Here is a 23532-nt window from a genome sequence, read left to right as displayed (position 1 = left end):
CAAAAGATGAATTTTGAGAGTTTATGTTTTCAAGTGATATATAATTTCTGATGATTTCTAAAGTGTGATAGAGAAAACTTTTTTTGACAAAGGTCAGAACTTCTGTTATGATGTAGGTTTTTGGGGTGCACTCTTGCCATAAATTAATTAATAATTTTTAACAAAAAAGATTGATAAAATATCTAATTCTGAGTCTTAGACCTTTCCAACGATATACAGTTTGTCATGATTAGATTAGGATTTAATTGTAATATAGTGAAGTAAACGTAGGCGTCCCACCGTGGAGACGGGTGACAGTTAACAAGTTTAATTACGTTAGTTATAAATATATCATACCCTTATATATATATTATACCCTTAGTTATTATGTGACAGTACATTAGTTGAATATTTACTGCTCAAAAGTCTTAAAAAGCACTAGTGTTTGTGGCCGTGTTTGTGGCCGGTGGCGTGTGATATCAGGAGGCTCTTCAAGCGCATCTCTCCGGGCCGATCTGAACTCTAATAATGCCATCTCAGCACGCTGTTAGTTCGGCCCGTCAGCGCGTTCTGCTTACATTGGGCTCGATTTACGGCTGTAGGTTCACATTACAGTCCGAATGTAAAGACTGATGATGGCAAACGTTCACACACTCGCTCCTCTAGTTTCAGTATAACACTGGGAATCCAGTATCAGTCGTTAGAAATGTAACTTCTGCTGCAGCTGCAGATGATTCAGAAGCCTTTGTCCTGGTGTTTTTCTGTGAGTTTCACAATCGTTGGTGAAGTGTGTTTTAATTGCATTATTGTGTAATTGCTAAAGTGCTGCCAGGAGGTTGCTACATGGCTGCTAGCGTGTTCTGGAGAGTTTCCACGGGGTTGCTATGTGGTTTCTGTGTTGTTCTGTGTGGTTGTCAGGGTGTTGCTACAGTATGTAGTTGCTAGGGTGATTGTCTGGCTGTTTCTACGGTATGTGGTTGCTAGGCTGTTTGGGGCTGGTTGCCATGGTGTTGCTGTGGGGTTGCCAGGCTGTTCTGAGCGGTTGTCATGGTGTTGCTATGTAATTTCTAGTGTGTCCTGGTTGTTTCCAAGGCGTTGCTATGTGGTTGCAATGATTTTTTGAGTGGTTGTCATGGTGTTGCTATGTAATTTCTAGGGTGTTCTGGTTGTTTCCAAGGCGTTGCTATGTGGTTGCTATGATTTTCTGAGTGGTTGTCATGGTGTTGCTATGTAATTTCTAGGGTGTTCTGGTTGTTTCCAAGGCGTTGCTATGTGGTTGCTATGATTTTCTGAGTGGTTGTCATGGTGTTGCTATGTAATTCCTAGTGTGTCCTGGTTGTTTCCAAGGCGTTGCTATGTGGTTGCTATGATTTTCTTAGTGGTTTTCATGGTGTTGCTATGTAATTTCTAGTGTGTCCTGGTTGTTTCCAAGGCGTTTCTATGTGGTTGCTATGATTTTCTGAGTGGTTGTCATGGTGTTGCTATGTAATTTCTAGTGTGTTCTGGTTGTTTCCAAGGCGTTGCTATGTGGTTGCTATGATTTTCTGAGTGGTTGTCATGGTGTTTCTATGTAATTTCTAGTGTGTCCTGGTTGTTTCCAAGGCGTTGCTATGTGGTTGCTATGATTTTCTTAGTGGTTGTCATGGTGTTGCTATGTAATTCCTAGTGTGTCCTGGTTGTTTCCAAGGCGTTGCTATGTGGTTGCTATGATTTTCTGAGTGGTTGTCATGGTGTTGCTATGTAATTTCTAGGGTGTTCTGGTTGTTTCCAAGGCGTTGCTATGTTTTTGCTATGATTTTCTGAGTGGTTGTCATGGTGTTGCTATGTAATTTCTAGTGTGTCCTGGTTGTTTCCAAGGCGTTGCTATGTGGTTGCTATGATTTTCTGAGTGGTTGTCATGGTGTTGCTATGTAATTTCTAGTGTGTCCTGGTTGTTTCCAAGGCGTTGCTATGTGGTTGCTATGATTTTCTGAGTGGTTGTCATGGTGTTGCTATGTAATTTCTAGTGTGTCCTGGTTGTTTCCAAGGCGTTGCTATGTGGTTGCAATGATTTTTTGAGTGGTTGTCATGGTGTTGCTATGTAATTTCTAGGGTGTTCTGGTTGTTTCCAAGGCGTTGCTATGTGGTTGCTATGATTTTCTGAGTGGTTGTCATGGTGTTGCTATGTAATTTCTAGGGTGTTCTGGTTGTTTCCAAGGCGTTGCTATGTGGTTGCTATGATTTTCTGAGTGGTTGTCATGGTGTTGCTATGTAATTTCTAGTGTGTTCTGGTTGTTTCCAAGGCATTGCTATGTGGTTGCTATGATTTTCTGAGTGGTTGTCATGGTGTTTCTATGTAATTTCTAGTGTGTCCTGGTTGTTTCCAAGGCGTTGCTATGTGGTTGCTATGATTTTCTTAGTGGTTGTCATGGTGTTGCTATGTAATTCCTAGTGTGTCCTGGTTGTTTCCAAGGCGTTGCTATGTGGTTGCTATGATTTTCTGAGTGGTTGTCATGGTGTTGCTATGTAATTTCTAGGGTGTTCTGGTTGTTTCCAAGGCGTTGCTATGTTTTTGCTATGATTTTCTGAGTGGTTGTCATGGTGTTGCTATGTAATTTCTAGTGTGTCCTGGTTGTTTCCAAGGCGTTGCTATGTGGTTGCTATGATTTTCTGAGTGGTTGTCATGGTGTTGCTATGTAATTTCTAGTGTGTCCTGGTTGTTTCCAAGGCGTTGCTATGTGGTTGCTATGATTTACTGAGTGGTTGTCATGGTGTTGCTATGTAATTTCTAGTGTGTCCTGGTTGTTTCCAAGGTGTTGCTATGTGGTTGCTATGATTTTCTGAGTGGTTGTCATGGTGTTGCTATGTCATTTCTAGGGTGTTCTGGTTGCTTCCAGTGTGTTGCCATTTGGCCGGAATGTTTTGAATCGTTGCCAAGGTGTTGTGGGTGGTTGCTAGGGTGATAGATTGTCCTCTCAGGTCTGTGATTCTGTACGTTTGGTTCTCATTAACAGTGGGTTGGTTTTATGGTTTACAGAAGCGTCTCAGGAGAAGCGGAGGCCAGTGGCCTGTTAAACTCATTGCGAGTGACCTTCACCTCCACGTTTACATGCGTCTGGCCCTGTGCTGTCTGATCAGTTTCCCACATGTATATAAGAGCAGTTTTACCACAAATACCTTGGTTAAACTATACTAGCCTTGTTTTTTTGTTTTATTTGTATTAAAGCCATGGTTCATTTTCATAAGGGAAGTGTTTCAGGTTTTAAAACTCTAAAAGCAGATTTGTAATTATAAACTTTAGAATGGTACTAAACTGAATTGTACAGTTTTGCACATGTACTGTGTTAATACCATGTTTTTGGAGTATGCATGAAGGCAAGGCAAAAGCATTTATGTAGAACATTTAATTCACAACAGAAGCAAATCAATTTATTTGATACATTTAATAAAAAAAATATGCTAGGTACATAAGAAGCTTAAAATATGATAAAATGAAAGAAAAAATACAGTTATATAACTTTTCTTATTATAATATGCTGTAGTTTTAAAATGCACATTTCTTGCATAATGGTAGCAAAGTAAAATTTGTGTGAATTAATTAATATATATATATATGCACAAATGTATAAAAAAATCTAAAAAGATCCATAAAGAATTAACAATATTATAAAAAGAAAAAAAACTTTGATATATTATCCTAAAATATGCACTATATATATCTTTAGTTTGTTTGTTTTATGAGTTTTACTTTTTTGAGTCATTAATTTTGAACTTAATTTATTTTTTCAAAATTAAAATCGAAAATCATTTGATATTATATACCTTTCATTTATAAAGCGTTGCAATCACTGAATTATGCTTAAACAGGCATCATCACGATTATTTCAAATATAAAACATTTGTCATTGAATTTGCAACAATAAAACATTTACAATGAACCAAAAATACAAATTTTACGGCATAAGTGATTGTTTTACAAACATTATTTTTTAATTCATTCAGTTTATATTAATCATCTGATCTTTTGATTTGAGTACAAATAATTTAGTTAATAGTTATCACATAAATATTTGAAATTGAATTCATTGCTAAAATAATTACTTTCATGTCTTTTGGACATTTCTTTCATGCATTACCACAGTGATACCATGTTTTTTGTATACAGTACCATGACAATATTGTAAATGTTTTACTTTGGAGTACTGTATTAATATTATGGTTTATGAATATGGAAGTCGTCGTGTAGCACCAGTTTCATCTTTTGTGTTCCTCTCAGTCATCTCTGAGTCTCTCTCTCTCTCTGTTCCCACTGTTCCTCCTCCAGCAGCTCAGCTTTCACGTCTGCGCTCAGTGTGTGTGTGTGTGTGTGTGTGTGTGATCTGCGCTCCAGGAGGACGACACAGTCGCACAGAGAGCGTGTGCGTGTCATGATGCTGTCTGCCGTGGCTCTACTTCTGGTCTGTCTGCAGATGCGTGTTCTGGGCAAGCCGTGGTCGCAGGTCTGTGTGCTTCATGTTTGCTTCCACTTCTTCCACTTCTTCCATTCACATTTAGACAAGCATTTTAAGATCTTAAGTGACCTAAATACCTTGTTTGAGCTGGACTGTTATCAGTCTGATTCTGCATACTGTGGCTTTAGAGATTGATGTGTCATGCAAAATATTAATCAGATTTTTTTGGGTGGTTGTTTGTTAGATGCAGATGTTTTAGATGTTTTATATTGCCTAACCACATAAATATTAATTAAACCAATGTGCAAAACAGATGTTTGAATTGACTTCACATCCAATCAGAATTTACAGACTGCCTGTGTTTTATAAACCAAGCTTGACTGTTTGGAGTCTTTAGTTTTGAATTTGTTTCATTCGTTTGATGTGAATCATCTGATCGTTCATCGAGTCCATCAATAAACATAGAAAATAATTACAGACTAATCACCTTTCATTTGTATTTTATTAAGCCAATTTTACAAAATTTGGGATTATCACATGATGTTATAAAAATATAAAACTTAAAAGAAAAAAAAAGTTACAATGACTCGTTGTTAAGTCATTTTGCGAATCTATTTTTAGAAAGTTTGTTTTTATGTCAGACTGATTCTTTCATTCGATATGAATCTTTTGATCTTTTGCTTTGAGTCCATTAGGATTAAAATCAAAATAATTTTAGATTTTACATGATTATTTAAAAATAAAATACTTTTTTTGTAGTTGTTGTTGAATTTCCAGCTAAAATAATAACTTTTATGTTTTTTGGACATTTGATGTCGGATTGATTCACATGAATCATCTGATCTTTTGATTCGAATCCATGAAGATCCATCAATAAAAGTAGAAATTAATTTGAGATTAACCTTTCATTTTTTAAATATTTAATAGGCATTATCACATGATAATTTAAAATATATAAAACATTGAATTCATTTAATTTTGCAACAAAAATACAGCTGTATTGAAACAAAATCTCATCTTATGATAAAGAAAAAGTCATGTCAGCTCTTCTATGGATGACAGTTTTAATGCATCCTCCTGATGTTTGCTAAGTGTGCTGATTTAACCAGTGTCCTTGAGCGAGCGTTTGGGTGTGATGCTTTCTAAGGCCACCTTCACTTCCTCCAGCACTTCCTCTTCCATCAAGAACATGCACAGAGGCCTTTAAATGTCACCGCTGGGCTTTTAATAACAGGATCTGAGGAATGACAGAATGAGAGCTGTTTCAGGGCTATTTTAGCCATCTTTACGAGAGGACGCGGTGTGTTCATGGTGTAAGCGTGACCCTTTAAGCCTTGTTTCCGTGTTCCTCTCGCCGATGTGCCGTAAATCTCAGCCGAAGCTGATTCTCTTCAGACCGTCAGATGCATTTGTGCCACCTGTTTATTAAAAAATAGCATTTTTATGACTTCTATTACATGCGATCTGTGGGATTTTACACTTGTTTTCTAGTCCAGTGTGTGAAAATGGTTCATCTGATTATATATATCTCTTGTATGTCTTTTCTAAATGAATGTACCACTTATATACCTCTGGACAGTTTTAGTGTAATTGCACATGGCATCCACTAGTCATTCGGCTACGATTACATAAAATCGATTAATTTTAATTAGCATTTGAATTATCAGTCAATAAGTCATGCATAACTACGTCTCAACCCTGTTGTAATGTAAGCTTTAATGCATTTCATGATATTGATAACAACAACGAATGGAGTATTTTTAACCCTCCTAACAAACCACACATCAATGGAGAGATGATTCATTCCGCTTTCACATGATGTAGACATTTGTTTCAGGGAGTTGTGGGTGGTTGCTAGGGTGTCTTGTGTGGTTGCTAGGGTGTTTACTTCCTGTCTAGTGTGAAAAGTTCTGCACCTGTGTGTGGCGTTTTCCAGCTGTTAGGTGAAAATCAGTGAAGTGAAGTCAATCACACACATGATGTGAGGACTCATTCACGTCTGGAGCAGCTCACACACACAGCTTTAACCCTTACTGATCAGTTTGAGCTCTAGAACTAGTGCTGGTTGAGTTCTGTGTGTGTGTGTGTGTGTGTGTGTGTGTGTGTCGCAGACCGGTAGTCAGCTGTTTTACAGGCTGAAGGTAATTAAAGCGGCTCCAGTGCTGGAGTTTACCGTGGTAAACGGTGGCCGTTATGAGCCTGCGGTTGCTCTCTTAAAGTCCCAGAGTGCATCTGTGTGTTTGCAGGACACATGCTTCTGTCCCGTCCTCCACATGGGGTCCACATGAACCCAGCCGCAGGAGTTTCTCTCTCCGCAGGAATGTGACACGCAAACAATTAGGAACACGGCCGGTTTAGAGACTGGAGCGCTGCTGGAGAACATCTCCTCTCATCCTCTGCATAATTCTTAATTCATAATTCTTTTTAATTAATTAGTTTATTTTATTTTAATGTGTCCTTTTTACATATACTACATGTAACTTCTGTTATAGTAACAATTTATCATGCAGAATTACATGCAAGTCAAACCCTAATCATATAGTAAGTACATGTAGTTAATTAATATTACTCAAAACTTATATGTATAATTACACTGGAACAAGGACAGCTTAAAATAAAGTGTAAGTATGAAATGCATGTGCTATCTTTGTTTCAATTATATTTATTCTATATTATTTTGTATTTTAAGTGTATTTAAAGGGTACTAAATAATATTTATCAAATGCATGGAAGACAGATTAATGCCATCTGGTGGGAGAAATCAAATTAAAATAAATAAGTCAATTTTAATAAAATTTATATATATATATATATATATATATATATATATATATATATATATATATATATATATATATATAATTTTTTTTTTTTTGTATATACGTCTTTTTTTTGTTGTTGACATAATTACTTACAAAAATGTAGGCTGTGCATTTGGATATAATTTTAAACACTGTCAAAGACTACATTGATTTTACTCCCCAAAAATTGCTTTATATTTTATATATTTTTGGTATTTCCCATTCATTTGCAATGGCAGACATTTCAGACCATGGAAATCACATGTGAATATTTTATAAGGCCATTTATCTTTTTCTAATCACATCCATGTGTTCAGGGGGCAAGCGCCACAAACCACACAAAGATTTGTTTCATTCTGAAGTATAAAGTTCAGTCTTAACACGAGCAACCAGAGGATTAAGACGGTTTTACTGTATTATATTGTGTGTGTCAGTCGTAATGAGCTGAATTCATAATGATGATATGATATCACCGTTCTAGATTATTCCTCTCATAAATAGGCGCCACACATCGTGATGTTTGACATCCGTGGGCAGATGAAGTGATCTGAGAGCTCCTGGTGTCTGTTTGTTGGCTTTGTAAATCAGACACTGAGCTGGATGGAAAGAGCTGCTTGAAAGGTTTCCAATCTGTCCATAAGCTGCTGGCTGCTGCTCCCAGTGCATCGTGGGAACTCGTACAGAGAGCGGGAGGCTGTGCCATAAAGACCTCTGTCCAGCCGTATTTCATCGGATTGTTATTCATTATATGAGCACAGAAAGAGGACTTTAGGACACTATCAACTGCGTTTTAATTGTGACAGAAATCAGAATGTGAATCTGGAGTCTAAACAAGATCCAGGTGAACGTGAACGTTAAACACACAGAAGAGCTGCTATGTTTGAATCACCTGAACGCTGCAAAAAAATATGTTATTACTCAGTATTTCTTTCTTGTTTTCCAGCACAGATATCTAAACGTTTACTCAAAGCATTAAAACGACAGGATGTTAAATCTTGTTTTCTGAAAAATGAAGTAAACTAAAACCCAAATTAACGCAATAAAAATTATTTTAGTTACTTGAATTAGAATAAATGTCAATTGAAATAAAATAAAAAATATTTAAAATATAAAATATATTTAACAAATATTTAAAATATATTTTATTTCAATTAGTTTTCCTTTATGTACTAAAATAACTCAAATTAATTAAAACTATATATACATAAAGCCAAAAACTAGCATAACAAACGATTAATCGCGATTAATCACATCCAAAATAAAAGTTTTCATTTAGATAATATATATGTGTGTGTAGTGTGCATATTTATTATATATACTTTATATAAAGACACACACATAATTCATATATTTTAAATATATTTACATGCATTAACATGTATATATTTATATTCATATAAATTAAATCATATAAAAATATATTTAATATATGAACGTAAGATTTTTCTTAGTTTAATACAAGCATGTGTGTGTATTCATATATATATACAGAATAAATAAACACAGCACACACACATATATTATGTAAACAAAAACTTTTATTTTGAATGCGATTAATCACGATTAATCGTTTTACAGCATATACATGAACTGATGATTTTAAAATATTATTAAAAACTGGTAATAGTATCTCAATGGTATTAAAATAAATGCTTAAAATCTGTCAGTGGCTCTAGAAAAATCATTTTAAAACATCATAATTAATTTAAGTAAATTTCTTTCTTGTTTTAAGCATAAATTCACTTGATTTTTCTTCTCAGGTTAATGTATCTTGGATTAAGAATGCTTCGATATTTGTACTGGAAACCAAGAGTTTTTGCATTGTAATAATTATGCTAGTTCAGTCCAGGGCTTTAAAATATCAATAAATTCAGACGGTGTAGTTCGAGGTCACTGGTTCTGCTCAGACGTGTGTGTTCTGCTGCGTGTGAAGGTGCTTTTGTTTGAATTCGCCCATTATGGGGTGTAAAATATCCCAGGCCACTGTAACCATAGCCGTCGGGTCACTCCTGCTGCCAGCTTCATTCTCGCTGGTGAACCACAAACTCGAGCCGCCCATGGCTTCAAAGAGCTCTTACAGTAGAGGAGATATTCCATATCACAGGAGACGCTGCTCCATCAGGCTGAAACTTTAGAGGTTTGGTGTTTCAGGCCGTCATTTGTCCAGCAAAAATATCCGTGTGATGATGGATGACGTTTGCATGCAGAAGCCCTTGATGTGTGTCTGCTCAGATACTCTCCTGTCTTCACCTTCATCTCCATCTGCAAGCAGAAGTGTCTTCATACGAACACTAAAAATTCTCAGCTGTAGGCAGCGGTGAGTCTGAAGGGAATCTTAGGAATGCTGAAATCCGTGTTTTGGTGTTCCTCCGGGTGCCAAACAGGCCGGATGTCCTACAGAGAGAGAAAGAGAGAGGTGGGGGGGGGGGGGGTCTCTGGGAACCAAATGACCTGGATTCAGGTCTGATGCTTCCTTCAGGTCCTCCTGGGAAAGTCCTACTTACACGTCTGAAAGTCATTACCATGTATCTGAAGTGGTTTTGTCAATAACAAGGATAACTAGAATAACTACATGGAAGTCTGTTTATGACACTGAATACAAAATAAAAAGCATGATTGCGTGTTTTAATCTCACAAATCTGACTTTTTGATAGCAATTCAGATTTTTTATCTGAATTGCAGGATATTCATTTGCAATTGCAAGTCATGAATTCCAAATTGTGGGGCACATTGTGACAGAAGAGAGCACCTTAGAGAAAGTAAGCGGTGCCCCTTCTCACTGAATTTGTTTTCGGCTCCCTGTAAGTGTTTTACCCCACTGATTATGGAGATCGCGACATGCTTCATTTTCCTAGTCGGTAGAGATCTCCTCTTCGTTGAGGATGCCAGAGAGATCTGCGGGCTCACTGCAGCAACAGCTTTAGATGACACCACCATCAACTCTTTGTTTTGTTATGGGGCCAATTACCATCGCCACATGGACTTCCCAGACACCACAGGAATAAGATGGAGCCTGTCGCGCCATTCTCCTCTAACTAAAGGAGGAGAATGAGGAGAAAAAGACTCATCCTAGCCCCATAGGTCACTCCAGTGTCAGCTCCAGCCCCCGAATCCAGCCCTAAGAGGGCTCCAGTCCAGAGTTTAGCCCATAAAGTGTTCCTTTCCCTGAGTTTAGCCCAGAGAGGGTTCCAGTCCCCGAGTTTAGCCCAGAGAGGGCTCCAGTACCCGAGCTTAGCCTAAAGAGGGTTCCTTTCCCCGAGTTTAGCCCAGAGACGGTTCCTTTCCCCGAGTTTAGCCCAGAGAGGGTTCCTTTCCCCGAGTTTAGCCCAGAGAGGGTTCCTTTCCCCGAGTTTAGCCCAGAGAGGGTTCCTTTCTCCGAGTTTAGCCCAGAGAAGGTTCCAGTACCCGAGCTTAGCCCAGAGACGGTTCCTTTCCCCGAGTTTAGCCCAGAGAGGGTTCCTTTCCCCGAGTTTAGCCCAGAGAGGGTTCCTTTCCCTGAGTTTAGCCCAGAGAGGGCTCCAGTACCCGAGCTTAGCCCAGAGAGGGTTCCTTTCACCGAGTTTAGCCCAGAGACGGTTCCTTTCCCCGAGTTTAGCCCAGAGAGGGTTCCTTTCCCCGAGTTTAGCCCAGAGAGGGTCCCTTTCTCCGAGTTTAGCCCAGAGAAGGTTCCAGTATCCTAGTTTAGCCCAGAGAGGGTTCCTTTCCCCGAGTTTAGCCCAGAGAGGGTTCCTTTCTCCGAGTTTAGCCCAGAGAAGGTTCCAGTATCCTAGTTTAGCCCAGAGAGGGTTCCTTTCCCCGAGTTTAGCCCAGAGACGGTTCCTTTCCCCGAGTTTAGCCCAGAGAGGGTTCCTTTCCCCGAGTTTAGCCCAGAGACGGTTCCTTTCCCCGAGTTTAGCCCAGAGAGGGTTCCTTTCCCCGAGTTTAGCCCAGAGAGGGTTCCTTTCTCCGAGTTTAGCCCAGAGAAGGTTCCAGTATCCTAGTTTAGCCCATAGCGCCCCCTTCCTCAAATCTTGCCCTGGAGGTCCAATGCACTGCAGTGTTTAGCTCCAACTTGATCAAAGTCACCTGTCTGGGATTATCTAATGATCCCAAAGACATTAATTGGCATTGATTAGCATGCTCAGGTGTGTTTGATTAGGGTTAGAGCTAAACTCTGCAGGAAAGTGGATCTCGAAATCCAGATTTGAGGATCCCTGCCATAGAGGGTTCCAGTCCCCGTGTTTAGCCCAGAGAGGGTTCCAGTCCCTGGGTTAAGCCCAGAGAGGGTTCCTTTCCCCGGGTTTAGCCCAGAGAGGGTTCCTTTCCCCGAGTTTAGCCCAGAGAGGGTTCCTTTCCCTGAGTTTAGCCCAGAGAGGGCTCCAGTACCCGAGCTTAGCCCAGAGAGGGTTCCTTTCCTGAGTTTAGCCCAGAGACGGTTCCTTTCCCCGAGTTTAGCCCAGAGAGGGTTCCTTTCCCCGAGTTTAGCCCAGAGAGGGTCCCTTTCTCCGAGTTTAGCCCAGAGAAGGTTCCAGTATCCTAGTTTAGCCCAGAGAGGGTTCCTTTCCCCCAGTTTAGCCCAGAGAGGGTTCCTTTCTCCGAGTTTAGCCCAGAGAAGGTTCCAGTATCCTAGTTTAGCCCAGAGAGGGTTCCTTTCCCCGAGTTTAGCCCAGAGACGGTTCCTTTCCCCGAGTTTAGCCCAGAGAGGGTTCCTTTCCCCGAGTTTAGCCCAGAGACGGTTCCTTTCCCCGAGTTTAGCCCAGAGAGGGTTCCTTTCCCCGAGTTTAGCCCAGAGAGGGTTCCTTTCTCCGAGTTTAGCCCAGAGAAGGTTCCAGTATCCTAGTTTAGCCCATAGCGCCCCCTTCCTCAAATCTTGCCCTGGAGGTCCAATGCACTGCAGTGTTTAGCTCCAACTTGATCAAAGTCACCTGTCTGGGATTATCTAATGATCCCAAAGACATTAATTGGCATTGATTAGCATGCTCAGGTGTGTTTGATTAGGGTTAGAGCTAAACTCTGCAGGAAAGTGGATCTCGAAATCCAGATTTGAGGATCCCTGCCATAGAGGGTTCCAGTCCCCGTGTTTAGCCCAGAGAGGGTTCCAGTCCCTGGGTTAAGCCCAGAGAGGGTTCCTTTCCACGGATTTAGCCCAGAGAAGGTTCTAGTATCTGGGTTTAACCCAGAGGAGGTTCCAGTCCCCGAGTCTAGCCCATACAGGGTTCATTTACCCGAGTTTAGCCCCGAGATGGTTCCAGTACCTGAGATTAGCCCAGAAAGGGTTCCAGTAGCCGAGTTTAGCCCAGAGATGGTTCCAGTACCTGAGATTAGCCCAGAAAGGGTTCCAGTAGCCGAGTTTAGCCCAGAGAAGGTTCCATTCCCCAAGTTGAGCCCAGACAGGGTTCCGGTCCCCGAGTTTAGCCTAGAGAGGGTTCCAGTCCCCGAGTTTAGCCTAGAGAGGGTTTCTTTCCTCAAGTTTAGCCCATGGAGGGTTCATTTACCTGAATTTAGCCAACAGAAGTTTCCAGTCCCCGAGTTTAGCCCATAGCGGGTTCATTTACCCGAGTTTAGCCCAGAAAGTTTCCAGTACCCTAGTTTAGCCCAAGAGGGTTCCAGTACCTGAGTTAAGCCCGATAGAGTTCCATTCCCCAAATTTATCCCAGAGAGGGCTTCAGTCTCTGTTCCAGTCCCCTCTCATTGTTTTTATTGTTCATCAGCTGGAAAATAACACATTCTGATTCTTTGTACTGTTGTGATTCCAATAGTATTGTTCTTTTGAATCATTATAGTTTGAAAGTTATTAGCAAGATTTGTATTTTGGTTCGACAAATTGGACATGTTATAGAGTTTCATAATTACATGCAATTCTTTTTTTATCTCTCTGATTTTGATTTAGTGAGAAATAGGGTTGCCACGTTTTATCACAGGTTTGGGCTACTGTTACGCTGTTGTAGAGGGTTGTTTTTGAAGTGTGTTTGTTAAAGCGATCTCCCCTGAATGCTATTTCAATGGAGGGGATAACTGTGGAAAAAATATAATTGGGCTAGTTTTGATTAGCAGACCTGGAAACCCTGCTGACAAATCTTTACTCTCCAGTGAGCGCTGTGTGTTCATTGTGAATCGGCTGTCGTTCTTGGAGCTGGACGGGGTTTGACAGAAGGTCAGATGCTGAGTGACCGCTGGCTCTGACTTCAGCAAGGGATTATGGGTGTTTGTGTATTTACCTCCCACAGGCTCACTGGCTCCAATCTCTTTTCCTCCATCATTTTCATTTTCTCTCTGCCTTTCTGTCTTTTCACTCCCGTCTATCTGCACCTGTTCGCTGAACCCTTGCTTTTACCCTTGTGTCTCGACTGGATTTATGAAGCTCTGAAAAGAAAAATTTATTCTCCGTGTCCAGCGCCAGCGTCTGATTAATGTTCGTTTCCGCCCACGTCAACGTTGCATCATGAAAACAGACGTACAGTGTTCAGAAGAGATCAAGCTGTCAAAACTATTAGCCAGATAAACTGATCACATGACAGCAGCTTCTACTGACCTCAGTGTGGCAGAGGTCATGCTGGTGTGTGTGTGTGTGTGTGTGTGTGAGAGAGAGAGAGAATGTGTGAGTGTATCAGTGTCTATGTTTGAGAAAGTGTGTGTGTGTGTGTGAGATGGTGTGTGTGTGCTCTTGTTTTTGTGTCATATCAGGACACAGCTCTGTATAACGACATGGGTATGACACAGGTATTACAAGGAGAGGGTGACTTATGAGGACATAACCCATGTCCCCATTTTTCAAAACACTTATAAATCATACAGAATGAGTTTTTTTGAGAAAGTAAAAATGCACAAAGTTTCCTGTGAGGGTTAGGGTTAGGTGTAGGGTTGGTGAAGGACCATAGAATATACAGTTTGTACAGTATAAAAACCATTACACCTATGGGATGGACACACTTTTCATGTGTGTGCATGTGTTCATTCGAGGTCACTGACCGTGTGTGTTGTGTGTGTCTGTCTGTGTGTGTGTGTGTGTGTGTGTGTGTGTGTGTGTGTGTGTGTGTGTGTGTGTGTGGCAGAGTGCCGGCTGTGATGAACTCTTGGGCTCTGGCAGGGTTCCTGATAAGTGTGGTGTGTGCGGCGGAAACAACAGTGCGTGTAAGCTCGTCTCTGGCGTGTTCCAGCACACTCTGTCTAAAGTGGGCTATCACAAGATCGTGGAGATCCCGCCGGGAGCCACCAAAATCAACGTCACCGAGATGGTGAAGAGCAGGAACTACCTGGGTGAGTAAAGAGCTGTTCACAGCAGGAACCATAACCATAATAACTATAACGATAATGATAATGTAACAATAACTATAACTACATCAATGACTACTATGCTAGACTTATACTCAGGTGCGACTTAGTCAGAAAAATACGGTAACAATAACTGTAATATAGCAATGTACAATAACTTTCTGTTTATTCTTCGCACAAGCTGCAGTCTGCTAGATTCTGATTGGCTGTAAATATTTGTTGTTGTTGAGCAGCTGGAAAACAAAGCACTCGTGATTCATGAACGTTATTGCGACAGTAATCAGTCTTGCTATGAACACATGGATAAAAACATCACTTTGGCTCCGCCCACGACTGCAGTATAATTGATGTTACACGTGTTCTGATTGGCTGAGATTTTGTGGCTCCCCTTTAATAAAGCGCGTGTCTAAAAACAGTCAGCGCTGGATGTGTGTCCTGCGGCCGAAGCAGTTATTTCAGAACGCCTCACTTTAAAACACAGCTGCTTGTAAAACACATCAGATCCGTATAATTACAGCGGAACACATCCTAATCTATATTTCAGTTTCCCTGGAAGTGCTGCTGTGTTAGTTAAAGGCCCAGACTGATTTTTTCCTCCCCCTGATTTATGAGCCACAAGATTCAATAAACGTCCCGTGTAAGCGCTGCGAGAGCAAAGACGAGCCGGGCGAGGGCCTCGGGTCACTGAGCGTGAGCTGCGTGTGTGTGTTTTATGTGTGTGTCAGAAGCACTGTTAAATACTGAAGTTCCCCGTCAGCAACAATCCGGCCATAACTCTGAGCAGCTACTGTATTTGTGTGTGTGTGTGTGTGTGTGTGTGTAGCTCTGCTCAGCCGGTCTGGACGATCCATTATTAATGGAAACTGGGCCATCGACCGTCCAGGAATGTATGAGGGAGTGGGAACGATGTTCACGTACCGCCGGCCGAATGAGATCAGCAGCACTGCAGGAGAGTCCTTCCTGGCCGAGGGACCCACCAATGAGATCCTGGACGTGTTTGTGAGTGACCCTCAGTATAATGTTATTGCAATATTAATATAAAGTTTTATTTTATTAATATAACTATGTAATTATTGTTATTATTGGGACATTATTAAATATATATTTATTTATTTATCTATTGTCATTGTGATATAATACTATATAACTATTAATATAATGTTTAATTTTTATGACAAAATTAAGAATTATTTTTATTATTTTAAATGTACATTTATTATTATTATTTTTGGAAACTGTTATTGCTGCACATTTCTTGAATATTAATATATTTTGTTAATATAATTATGTAGTTCAATTTTCTGTCATTTATTATTATGCTTTTCAGTTAGCTATTTATTGTGTCATTTTTGGAAAGCAATATTTAATTATTCATATATTGAATATATACGGAATTATCATATAATATGATATTATTTATTAATATTATTAATATCAATATAATACCAATATTGCTGTCGTTGTTATATTTTAACTTTTTTAACAAATAATAATATTTTAACTTTTTTTTTTACAAATAATATTATTATTGGAGGATTATTAAATGCATATTTATTTATTTATCTATTGTTATTGTAATATAGTTCTAAACTATTAATATAATGTTTAATGTTTAATAAAATTACTGTAATAGAATTATGTAATATAATTTTTTGTTATTTATTATTCTGTTTATTTTGTGTTGTTTGTGTCTCAGATGATCTACCAGCAGCCCAATCCAGGCGTCCGTTATGAGTTCATCATGCCGTCAGAGAACGCTGTAGATGCTCCTCATCCTAAACAGAACCAGCTGGACGGTCAGTCACTACATGCTACGCTCATTTTTGGGATGTGATTTATGTCATGCAATCCAACACATATTTTCTTTTATTACAACTCTATCTTTGCACTGTCCTTCCTGTGTTCTGTTTCCCGGATCTTGTGTCGCTGCACAGTGAATGCTGTGAACGGTCCGTCAACCTCAGAGGATCACGAGAGCTCAGGGGTCAGACATCCTCCTCCCGTCCCGGATAATCAGCTTCCTGCAGCTCCGCCTACAACCAGAGCCAGAGAATATAACTGGAAACTGAGCGGCACCACAGACTGCAGCGCCTCCTGTGGACGAGGTGTGCACTTACACAAACACTGAGCAGTGTCTAATTCAGTGAAAATGTGCTCACACCTAGGGCATACGAGATCAGGATGAGTTTGTTTCTTCATCAGGTTTGTAGAAATGTAGCACTGCATCAGTGTCTCATCAATGTATGCTCTGCAGTGAATGGGTGCCGTCAGAATGAGAGTCTGATAAAAACATCCCAATAATCCACAGCACTCCAGTCCATCAGTGAACATCTGGAGAAGACAAAACCTGAAACACATCCAGCATTAAGATGATTTTAACTCAAACACATAGAGTCTATAATCCATAATAACACTTCCTCCAGTGAAAAAGTGTTCTGGTCTGAATCAGGAGAGATATCTGCACAGATCAAGCAGCGTTTAAACAGATCTAAACTGTATTTTAATGTGAGAGACAACAGCAGATGCACTTTTTCACTGGAGGAAGTGTTATTCTGGATTATAGACTCTGTGTGTTTGAGTTAAAATCATCTTAATGCTGGATGTGTTTCAGGTTTTGTCTTCTCCAGATGTTCACTGATGGACTGGAGTGCTGTGGATTATTGTGATGTTTTTATCAGCTGTTTGAACTCTCATTCTGACGGCACCCATTCACTAGAGACACTGATGCAATGCTGAATTGATGCAGAGATAACCTGCTGTGTCCGAGTCTGATTCTGTGAGATGTTAGCTGGTTGTATCTGATGTTCAGGAAGCAGGTTCTCTGTGTTCGTCTGTGTTCATCGAGGAACTCATGCTCTGGTGCTGAGCGATCTGTGCGACAGCAGCACCAAACCCAGCCCTCAGGAGGAGCCCTGTAACGTCCAGCCCTGCCCTGCCTTGTGAGTCTCCTCTGCCTCATGTGTGTGTGTGTGTGTGTGTGATCAAGCCCTCACCAGACTGTCTGTCATGTTATGATGAGCCATGATGCTCTGGTTCAGGAGAGTTTGATCAGGTTTGGAGTCTGAAGAATGATGCACATCAGTGGTCTTGAGATGATACTGACATCTTGTGGTCATAATTTAGCCAAGACTTTTTACAGTACACATGCTTTCAAAGATTTAAGAGATTTAAATATTCATCCGTTTTGTTCATTTAGTGGATTTAAATCAAGAGTAAGTGATTCACAAAAATCATTCATAATATGATGACTTGTCACAGGTAAAAAGTCTGATGTTCGGGCTGTTAATATCATAATATAGGAAATGCATAAAGTTGGGATGTATACTAAAGTATATAAGCAAGGAAATGAGTCCAGAAAATGAATGTAACATGCTAAACCACACATCCAATGCTTTCCTTGTCTTGTAATTTATCATGTTCAGATTCCGAGCTCTTTTACTCGTCTGTAAAAGTAGTATATAGTATCATCATCAGTTAAGTTATTTTTTTTGGTAAGTGGTTGCAAACAATTTATTATAAAGCGGATAGTTCCTCTCCTTGATTCTGATTGGCTGAGACACGTTCAGAGCTGCTGTACATTACAAAGTAACAAAGTAACATTCACCTTTGTTTACATTTGTGTGTTGCTCGGCAACCACTCTGTTACAAACACAACTGTTTCTGAGGAGCTACATTGTTTGGTGGAAGAATACTGTTTTTATTAATATCTTTACACTTTATTTGCTGTTTTATTTTGTGAAACCTTACTACGTATATGGAATAACCGTTTTATAAAAGCCCTGTGGAGCTGTGGTTTACAGTGCATTTCGCTTTACGTTGTGTCTAACAATGACGCTTAGCTGTTACAAATTCACTGTAAACCACGGCTTCACTGGGCTTATTATATTATTTGTCAATTTAAATGTAGCTAAAATAAATTAATTTACATAATAAATATAAAAAAATACAATAATTAACAAACACCCTTCAGTGCATCCACATTATTCCTGGAGCTGTAGTATCTCACTGCTGGTGTCTCTCTCTCTGTGTGTGTGTGTGTATGTGTGTGTGTTCAGCTGGGACATCGGCGAGTGGTCCGAGTGCAGTAAGACGTGTGGTTTGGGCGTGCAGCATCGTCAGGTTCTGTGTCGTCAGCCGTACACTAACCTCACACTGAACGTTCACAGCAGCCGCTGCAGACACCTGGAGCACCCCGAGACCAGCAGCTCCTGCCAGCTGAAGATCTGCAGCGAGTGGCACATCCGCTCCGACTGGAGCCCCGTGAGTCACAGCTGTCTGTCACGGCCCCTCCTCCACACTGATTGGCCTCCTCCAGGACAGTGGGCGGAGCTTGGGTTGGAGAACTGCACTAGTATTATTAGTAAAGCTAGAAACACACGAGCATTACTACGGCGAGAAGGAAAAGAATATATATTAAATATATCAATATATATAAAAGTTTGTTTCACTTATAAAACAGATAGTTCTGGTCCTTGATTCTGATTGGCTGAGCCACGTGCAAAGCTGTTGTTTTCTGTTTACGTTTGTGTGTTGCTCGGCAACCACTTTGTAACAACCACAGCTGTTTCTGAGGAGCTACATTGTTTCGTGGAAGAATACTGTTTTTATTAATATCTTTACACTTTATTTGCTGTTTTATCTTGTGAAACCTTAATACGTATATGGAATAACCGTTTATAAAAGCAATAATCCCTGTGAAATCGTAATTTACAGTGAATTTATAACAGCTAAGGGGCTTTTAGTCATTTCGCTTCACGTCGTGTCTAACAATGACCCCAACTGTTACAAATTCACAGTAAGCCATGGCTCCACGGGGCTTATATTGATTAGTATTTGGTGGTTTGCGCGTGTTAATGTCAGGCCCTGTGTGTGTGTGTGTGTTGTCAGTGCTCGGTGCCCTGCGGTGTAGGTCAAAGGTCACGTGAGGTGCACTGTGTCAGTAATGTTGGTGATATCGTGGCAGATGACGAGTGCAACATGAAGCTGCGTCCCAGCGATGTGGAGAACTGTGACGCAGGTGTGTGCACCAAGAGCTGGTTCTTCAGTGACTGGAGCGCTCAGGTGAGTCTCTCGGTCTGTGCTCAGGTGTGTGTCGCTCGCTCGCTCTCACTGCTGTGTGCTGTGTGACGCAGTGTTCGGCTGACTGTGGCGCAGGGATACGGACACGCAGCGTTCAGTGCCTCACCAATCACATCAGCAGTCTGCCTCTGGAGAGCTGCGGGGCCCAACGGCCCCCCGAGGCCCAGCCCTGCAACAACGGCCCCTGTGAGAGCCGCACAGAGTGGTTCACCGGACCCTGGAGTCAGGTACGACTGCACCTCTTTACAAAGTAAAAAAAGCGATTCATTTAAAATTATTATTTAAATTAAATCTATATAAAAACTATCCAAATAAACACTTACTAAATATTTATTAGGTCATAACAATACAAAATTAAAATAATTAAAATAAGTGGGTTAAAAAAATAAAATCCAACTGCAAAAATAAAATAAATGATTTTGAAATTATAAAAATAAATAAATTAAACCATAAAAATGCTCAATTAAAATAAGTATATAAACACTAAAATTAAATAATGCAAAATTACATGATTTTAAAATAAAACTATCAAAATAAAGGCATGCTGAAAATGAATAATCATAAAAATTATAAATTATAATTTATAAATATATTTATATAATATATAAATATAAATATATTATAAATATATTTTTTTAAAACAAAAAGAATCAGTTGAAAACACTAAAACATATTAAATACTTTGAATTTTCCTGCATTTCGTGTGACCACTGAACACATGAATGCACTGATAAATGATTGACACACTAACTTAAATATATTTTTTATATATTTTAGTTCATTGGGGTTCGACTGATGAAAGCATTCATGAATGGCTGGTTTAGATCAGGTTCTGATGGCAGTGTGTGTGTGTGTGTGTGTGTGTGTCAGTGCTCGGCGGAGTGCGGCTCTGGCGGTCAGCAGAGGGCAGTGGTGTGTCTGATGAGGTCAGACGAGGGTTTCATGGTGATGCCGGCGTACGAGTGCTCGTCTCTGGACAAACCCCTGAGCCAGCAGAGCTGCTTCATCAAGACCTGCGGAGCCAAGTGGTTCCACACCGACTGGAGCGCGGTGAGACCATCACACTAACAACCACACAGCAGCTCAGCCAGATCAGCTCTGCTCATGTGTGTGTGTGTGTGTGTGTGTGTGTGTGCAGTGCTCTAAGACGTGTGAGACAGGTTACCGTGTGCGAGAGGTGCGCTGTCTGACCGATGACATGATGACCAGCGAGCTCTGCGACGAAACACTGAAGCCTCATGACAAGGAGGAGTGCCACCCTGAGCCCTGCCTGCCTCTGATTGGTCAGTCCCCTCATTAATATGTAAACATGTCACTGCATATTCATATCTGCTCATTGCATAAAAGCACCTCTGGTAATCCTGACACGTTTACCCAAAATCAAAAGAAAGAAACTATTTTTTTTATATTATAGATATACTATATATATACTTTTTTATGGGTTTCTCATTGCTGAAATATATATTATTTACATTTGCAAAATAAATCAGGCTGATGATATTTATTGAAACAATAAATATTGTATTTCTATAGAAGTTTATTTCTGTCACAGAAAAAAAAAAAAAAAGTTAATTGCAGCATTTTAGATTATTAATATTTTGCAGTTCTGAGAATTGTGAGAAAAAAAGCCAGAATTGTGGGATAAAGTTTTTGCTTTTTATTTAATAGTTTCCATATATTACAGTGTTTACTCTTATTAAATAAAAAAAATTCCATTACAGAAATAAGAATCAAATGATAGTCATCATTGAGAATTATAACGATTACTGAAAAAAAAACAATAAGAAAACATCTCGATGCATTACAAAAATAATTAAATCATAAAACTTCTAAATTAATATAAACTATTATAAAACAAAAAAATAAAAGAGTTTACAGTAATGATACATTCGCTGGTAAATGTGCTTAATTATAATGAATTTAATCTCAGAATGCAAAAACAGGATTTATTTTCTTTATACAAAGTATTTATTCATGCAAAAATGAATATTTATCCTTATGCAAAAAACAATGGGTTTTGTGTGTATGTTTTCATATGATTCTCATTGCATCTCTATTTTTCAGATGAGAAGTGTCGTGATAAATACTTCAACTGTAACGTGGTGGTGCAGGCGCGTCTCTGCGTGTACGACTACTATCAGATGGCGTGTTGTGCGTCCTGCACGCGTGTGGCACGGAGGAGCTCTGGACACTGGGGACAGCGATCATGACCAGAGATCCTGGGATTGAACACAGATGCTGTGTGATGATGAGATCAGTATGTACTCAGTGCGTCGTCACACATGAACACTAGAGCGCAGGATGAGGAGAGAATCACTGCGTCAGCAACCACTTCACTTCTGTTCACACCACGGATTTAAAGTGACTTGAGCGTTATTCAGAGTGAATGTGATCCGAACCGAATGGATCTGTGTGTGGAGCAGTGTGAACGGGTTCAGCTCACTGCAAAACTGGATCCGGTTCCTCAGATCTGAAACACTGATTCGCTTTCTGATTGGATAAACTCTCATCGATGGGCTTCAAGAGCAAAAACACAAAGACAATGATTCAGAGTTAACATATGGAGCTAAAATAGTCTCAAAATTAATGTGTTTACAAAATTAAAATCCAATAGCTATGTCATATTCTCAAAACAAAGCCTTTGTGTATAATGCATTATGTACGTTTTAATGCATTAAATCTTTTCATTAATAATTGTAGCCAAAGTTAAAATGCATTATAAGTTTGTTTGCCATGTTTTTTATGCATTATATTTTCTAAAGGTTTAACAATGAGTGTTATAAGGCATTATAACAGTCAGGGTCATAGATTATTTTCTTGGTCAAGTGTGTTCAAATAGATGTTTTCAAGAGCTGGTGTGAGTAAATATAGATTTCAACTCAAAGAGACAGGATAGTCTGCGCATGACATGATATGATGGACCCAGAAGGCGAGATGAACATCAAGGAGCACTATACACACTTATGAAGTGTGTGTTTCATTCATATTTAAAGCCAGAGGCCGCTCTCACGCAGAAAGTCATACCAGGAAACTCCTAATATGGGCAAAAGCATCCAGACACTTTTGGAAACATGAACACATTAAACATACCATTGGGACAATATATGTTTTTTCGAGTCATCTCCAGCAGGTGATAAATAAAGTATATGAACAATGCAGTGCTAATTGCATTTATTACAGTATAGAATCTATTCTGCCTTATTATTATGTGATGAAAGAAGTGTTTGTAGTATATAAACACATAATTATTATTTGTTGTTGTCCAGCAGTTATATATTTCTACGCCTATTAAAAGCTAGACATTAGAGAAAATAAGTTTTTGAACAGTAAACTTGTAAAGTCTCTGTTCACCAAGCCTGTGTTTATTTGATCCAAAGTACAGTAAAACAGTACAATTTTGATTTTCTTTTACTAGCCTATTTTAAATAACTGTTTTCTATTTGAATATATTTAAAAATGTAATTGACTAAGATTTAAAGCTGAATTTTTATCATCATTACTCCAGTCACACGGTCCTTCAGAAATAATTCTGATATTCTGTTTTGCTGCAAAAAAAGTACTTTTTAATGCAATATATATTTATAAATGTTTTAAGTAAAGTGTTACCAAAAAAAAAGATATATTTGCGAACTCACAAACTCGTAACGTTATTCATATTCACAGAAAATGTTGTTTTGCAAATGCACAACCAAATTTACATCCACAAAATAAGATTGATTAATTTTGAGCCTGTTTTAGCTCCATAACAGCCACAGCGCTGAAGCGTTTAAACTGACGAGAACATTTAAGTCCTATATTTTTATTGTACTCACTGTATTTATATTTTGAACACATTCAGTTCACAGTTTTGAAACATTTGTCAGCTTTCTCATTCAGAACCATTTTTCTGTATCTTTTTAATCTTTTTAAAGCTGATTAAAGTCTAAAGTTGAATTCTGTTCCTCCTGATCTCAATGAAGTTTGAAATGAATTTGTCAGTGTGTTTGCAGAAT

General features: G+C 39.3%; 1 protein-coding gene across 1 annotated transcript in view; it reads left to right on the top strand.

Annotated features, from left to right (window-relative positions):
* Nucleotides 1–23473, top strand: part of LOC127933846 (thrombospondin type-1 domain-containing protein 4-like) — a 33850-nt gene extending 10377 nt beyond the window's left edge. Inside the window, 11 exon segments of the mRNA XM_052530871.1 lie at nucleotides 14242–14446; nucleotides 15285–15460; nucleotides 16158–16257; nucleotides 16396–16566; nucleotides 17271–17400; nucleotides 18517–18721; nucleotides 19349–19522; nucleotides 19594–19767; nucleotides 20411–20590; nucleotides 20679–20823; nucleotides 21605–23473. Of these exon segments, the coding sequence (XP_052386831.1) occupies nucleotides 14242–14446; nucleotides 15285–15460; nucleotides 16158–16257; nucleotides 16396–16566; nucleotides 17271–17400; nucleotides 18517–18721; nucleotides 19349–19522; nucleotides 19594–19767; nucleotides 20411–20590; nucleotides 20679–20823; nucleotides 21605–21750 (1806 nt within the window). The 3' untranslated portion in view covers nucleotides 21751–23473.
* Nucleotides 23474–23532: the final 59 nt, after the last annotated feature.

Source organism: Carassius gibelio, chromosome A18 (genome assembly GCF_023724105.1).
Source record: "Carassius gibelio isolate Cgi1373 ecotype wild population from Czech Republic chromosome A18, carGib1.2-hapl.c, whole genome shotgun sequence".
Classification (NCBI taxonomy): domain Eukaryota; kingdom Metazoa; phylum Chordata; class Actinopteri; order Cypriniformes; family Cyprinidae; genus Carassius; species Carassius gibelio.
This window is presented reverse-complemented; position numbering and strand designations above follow the sequence as displayed.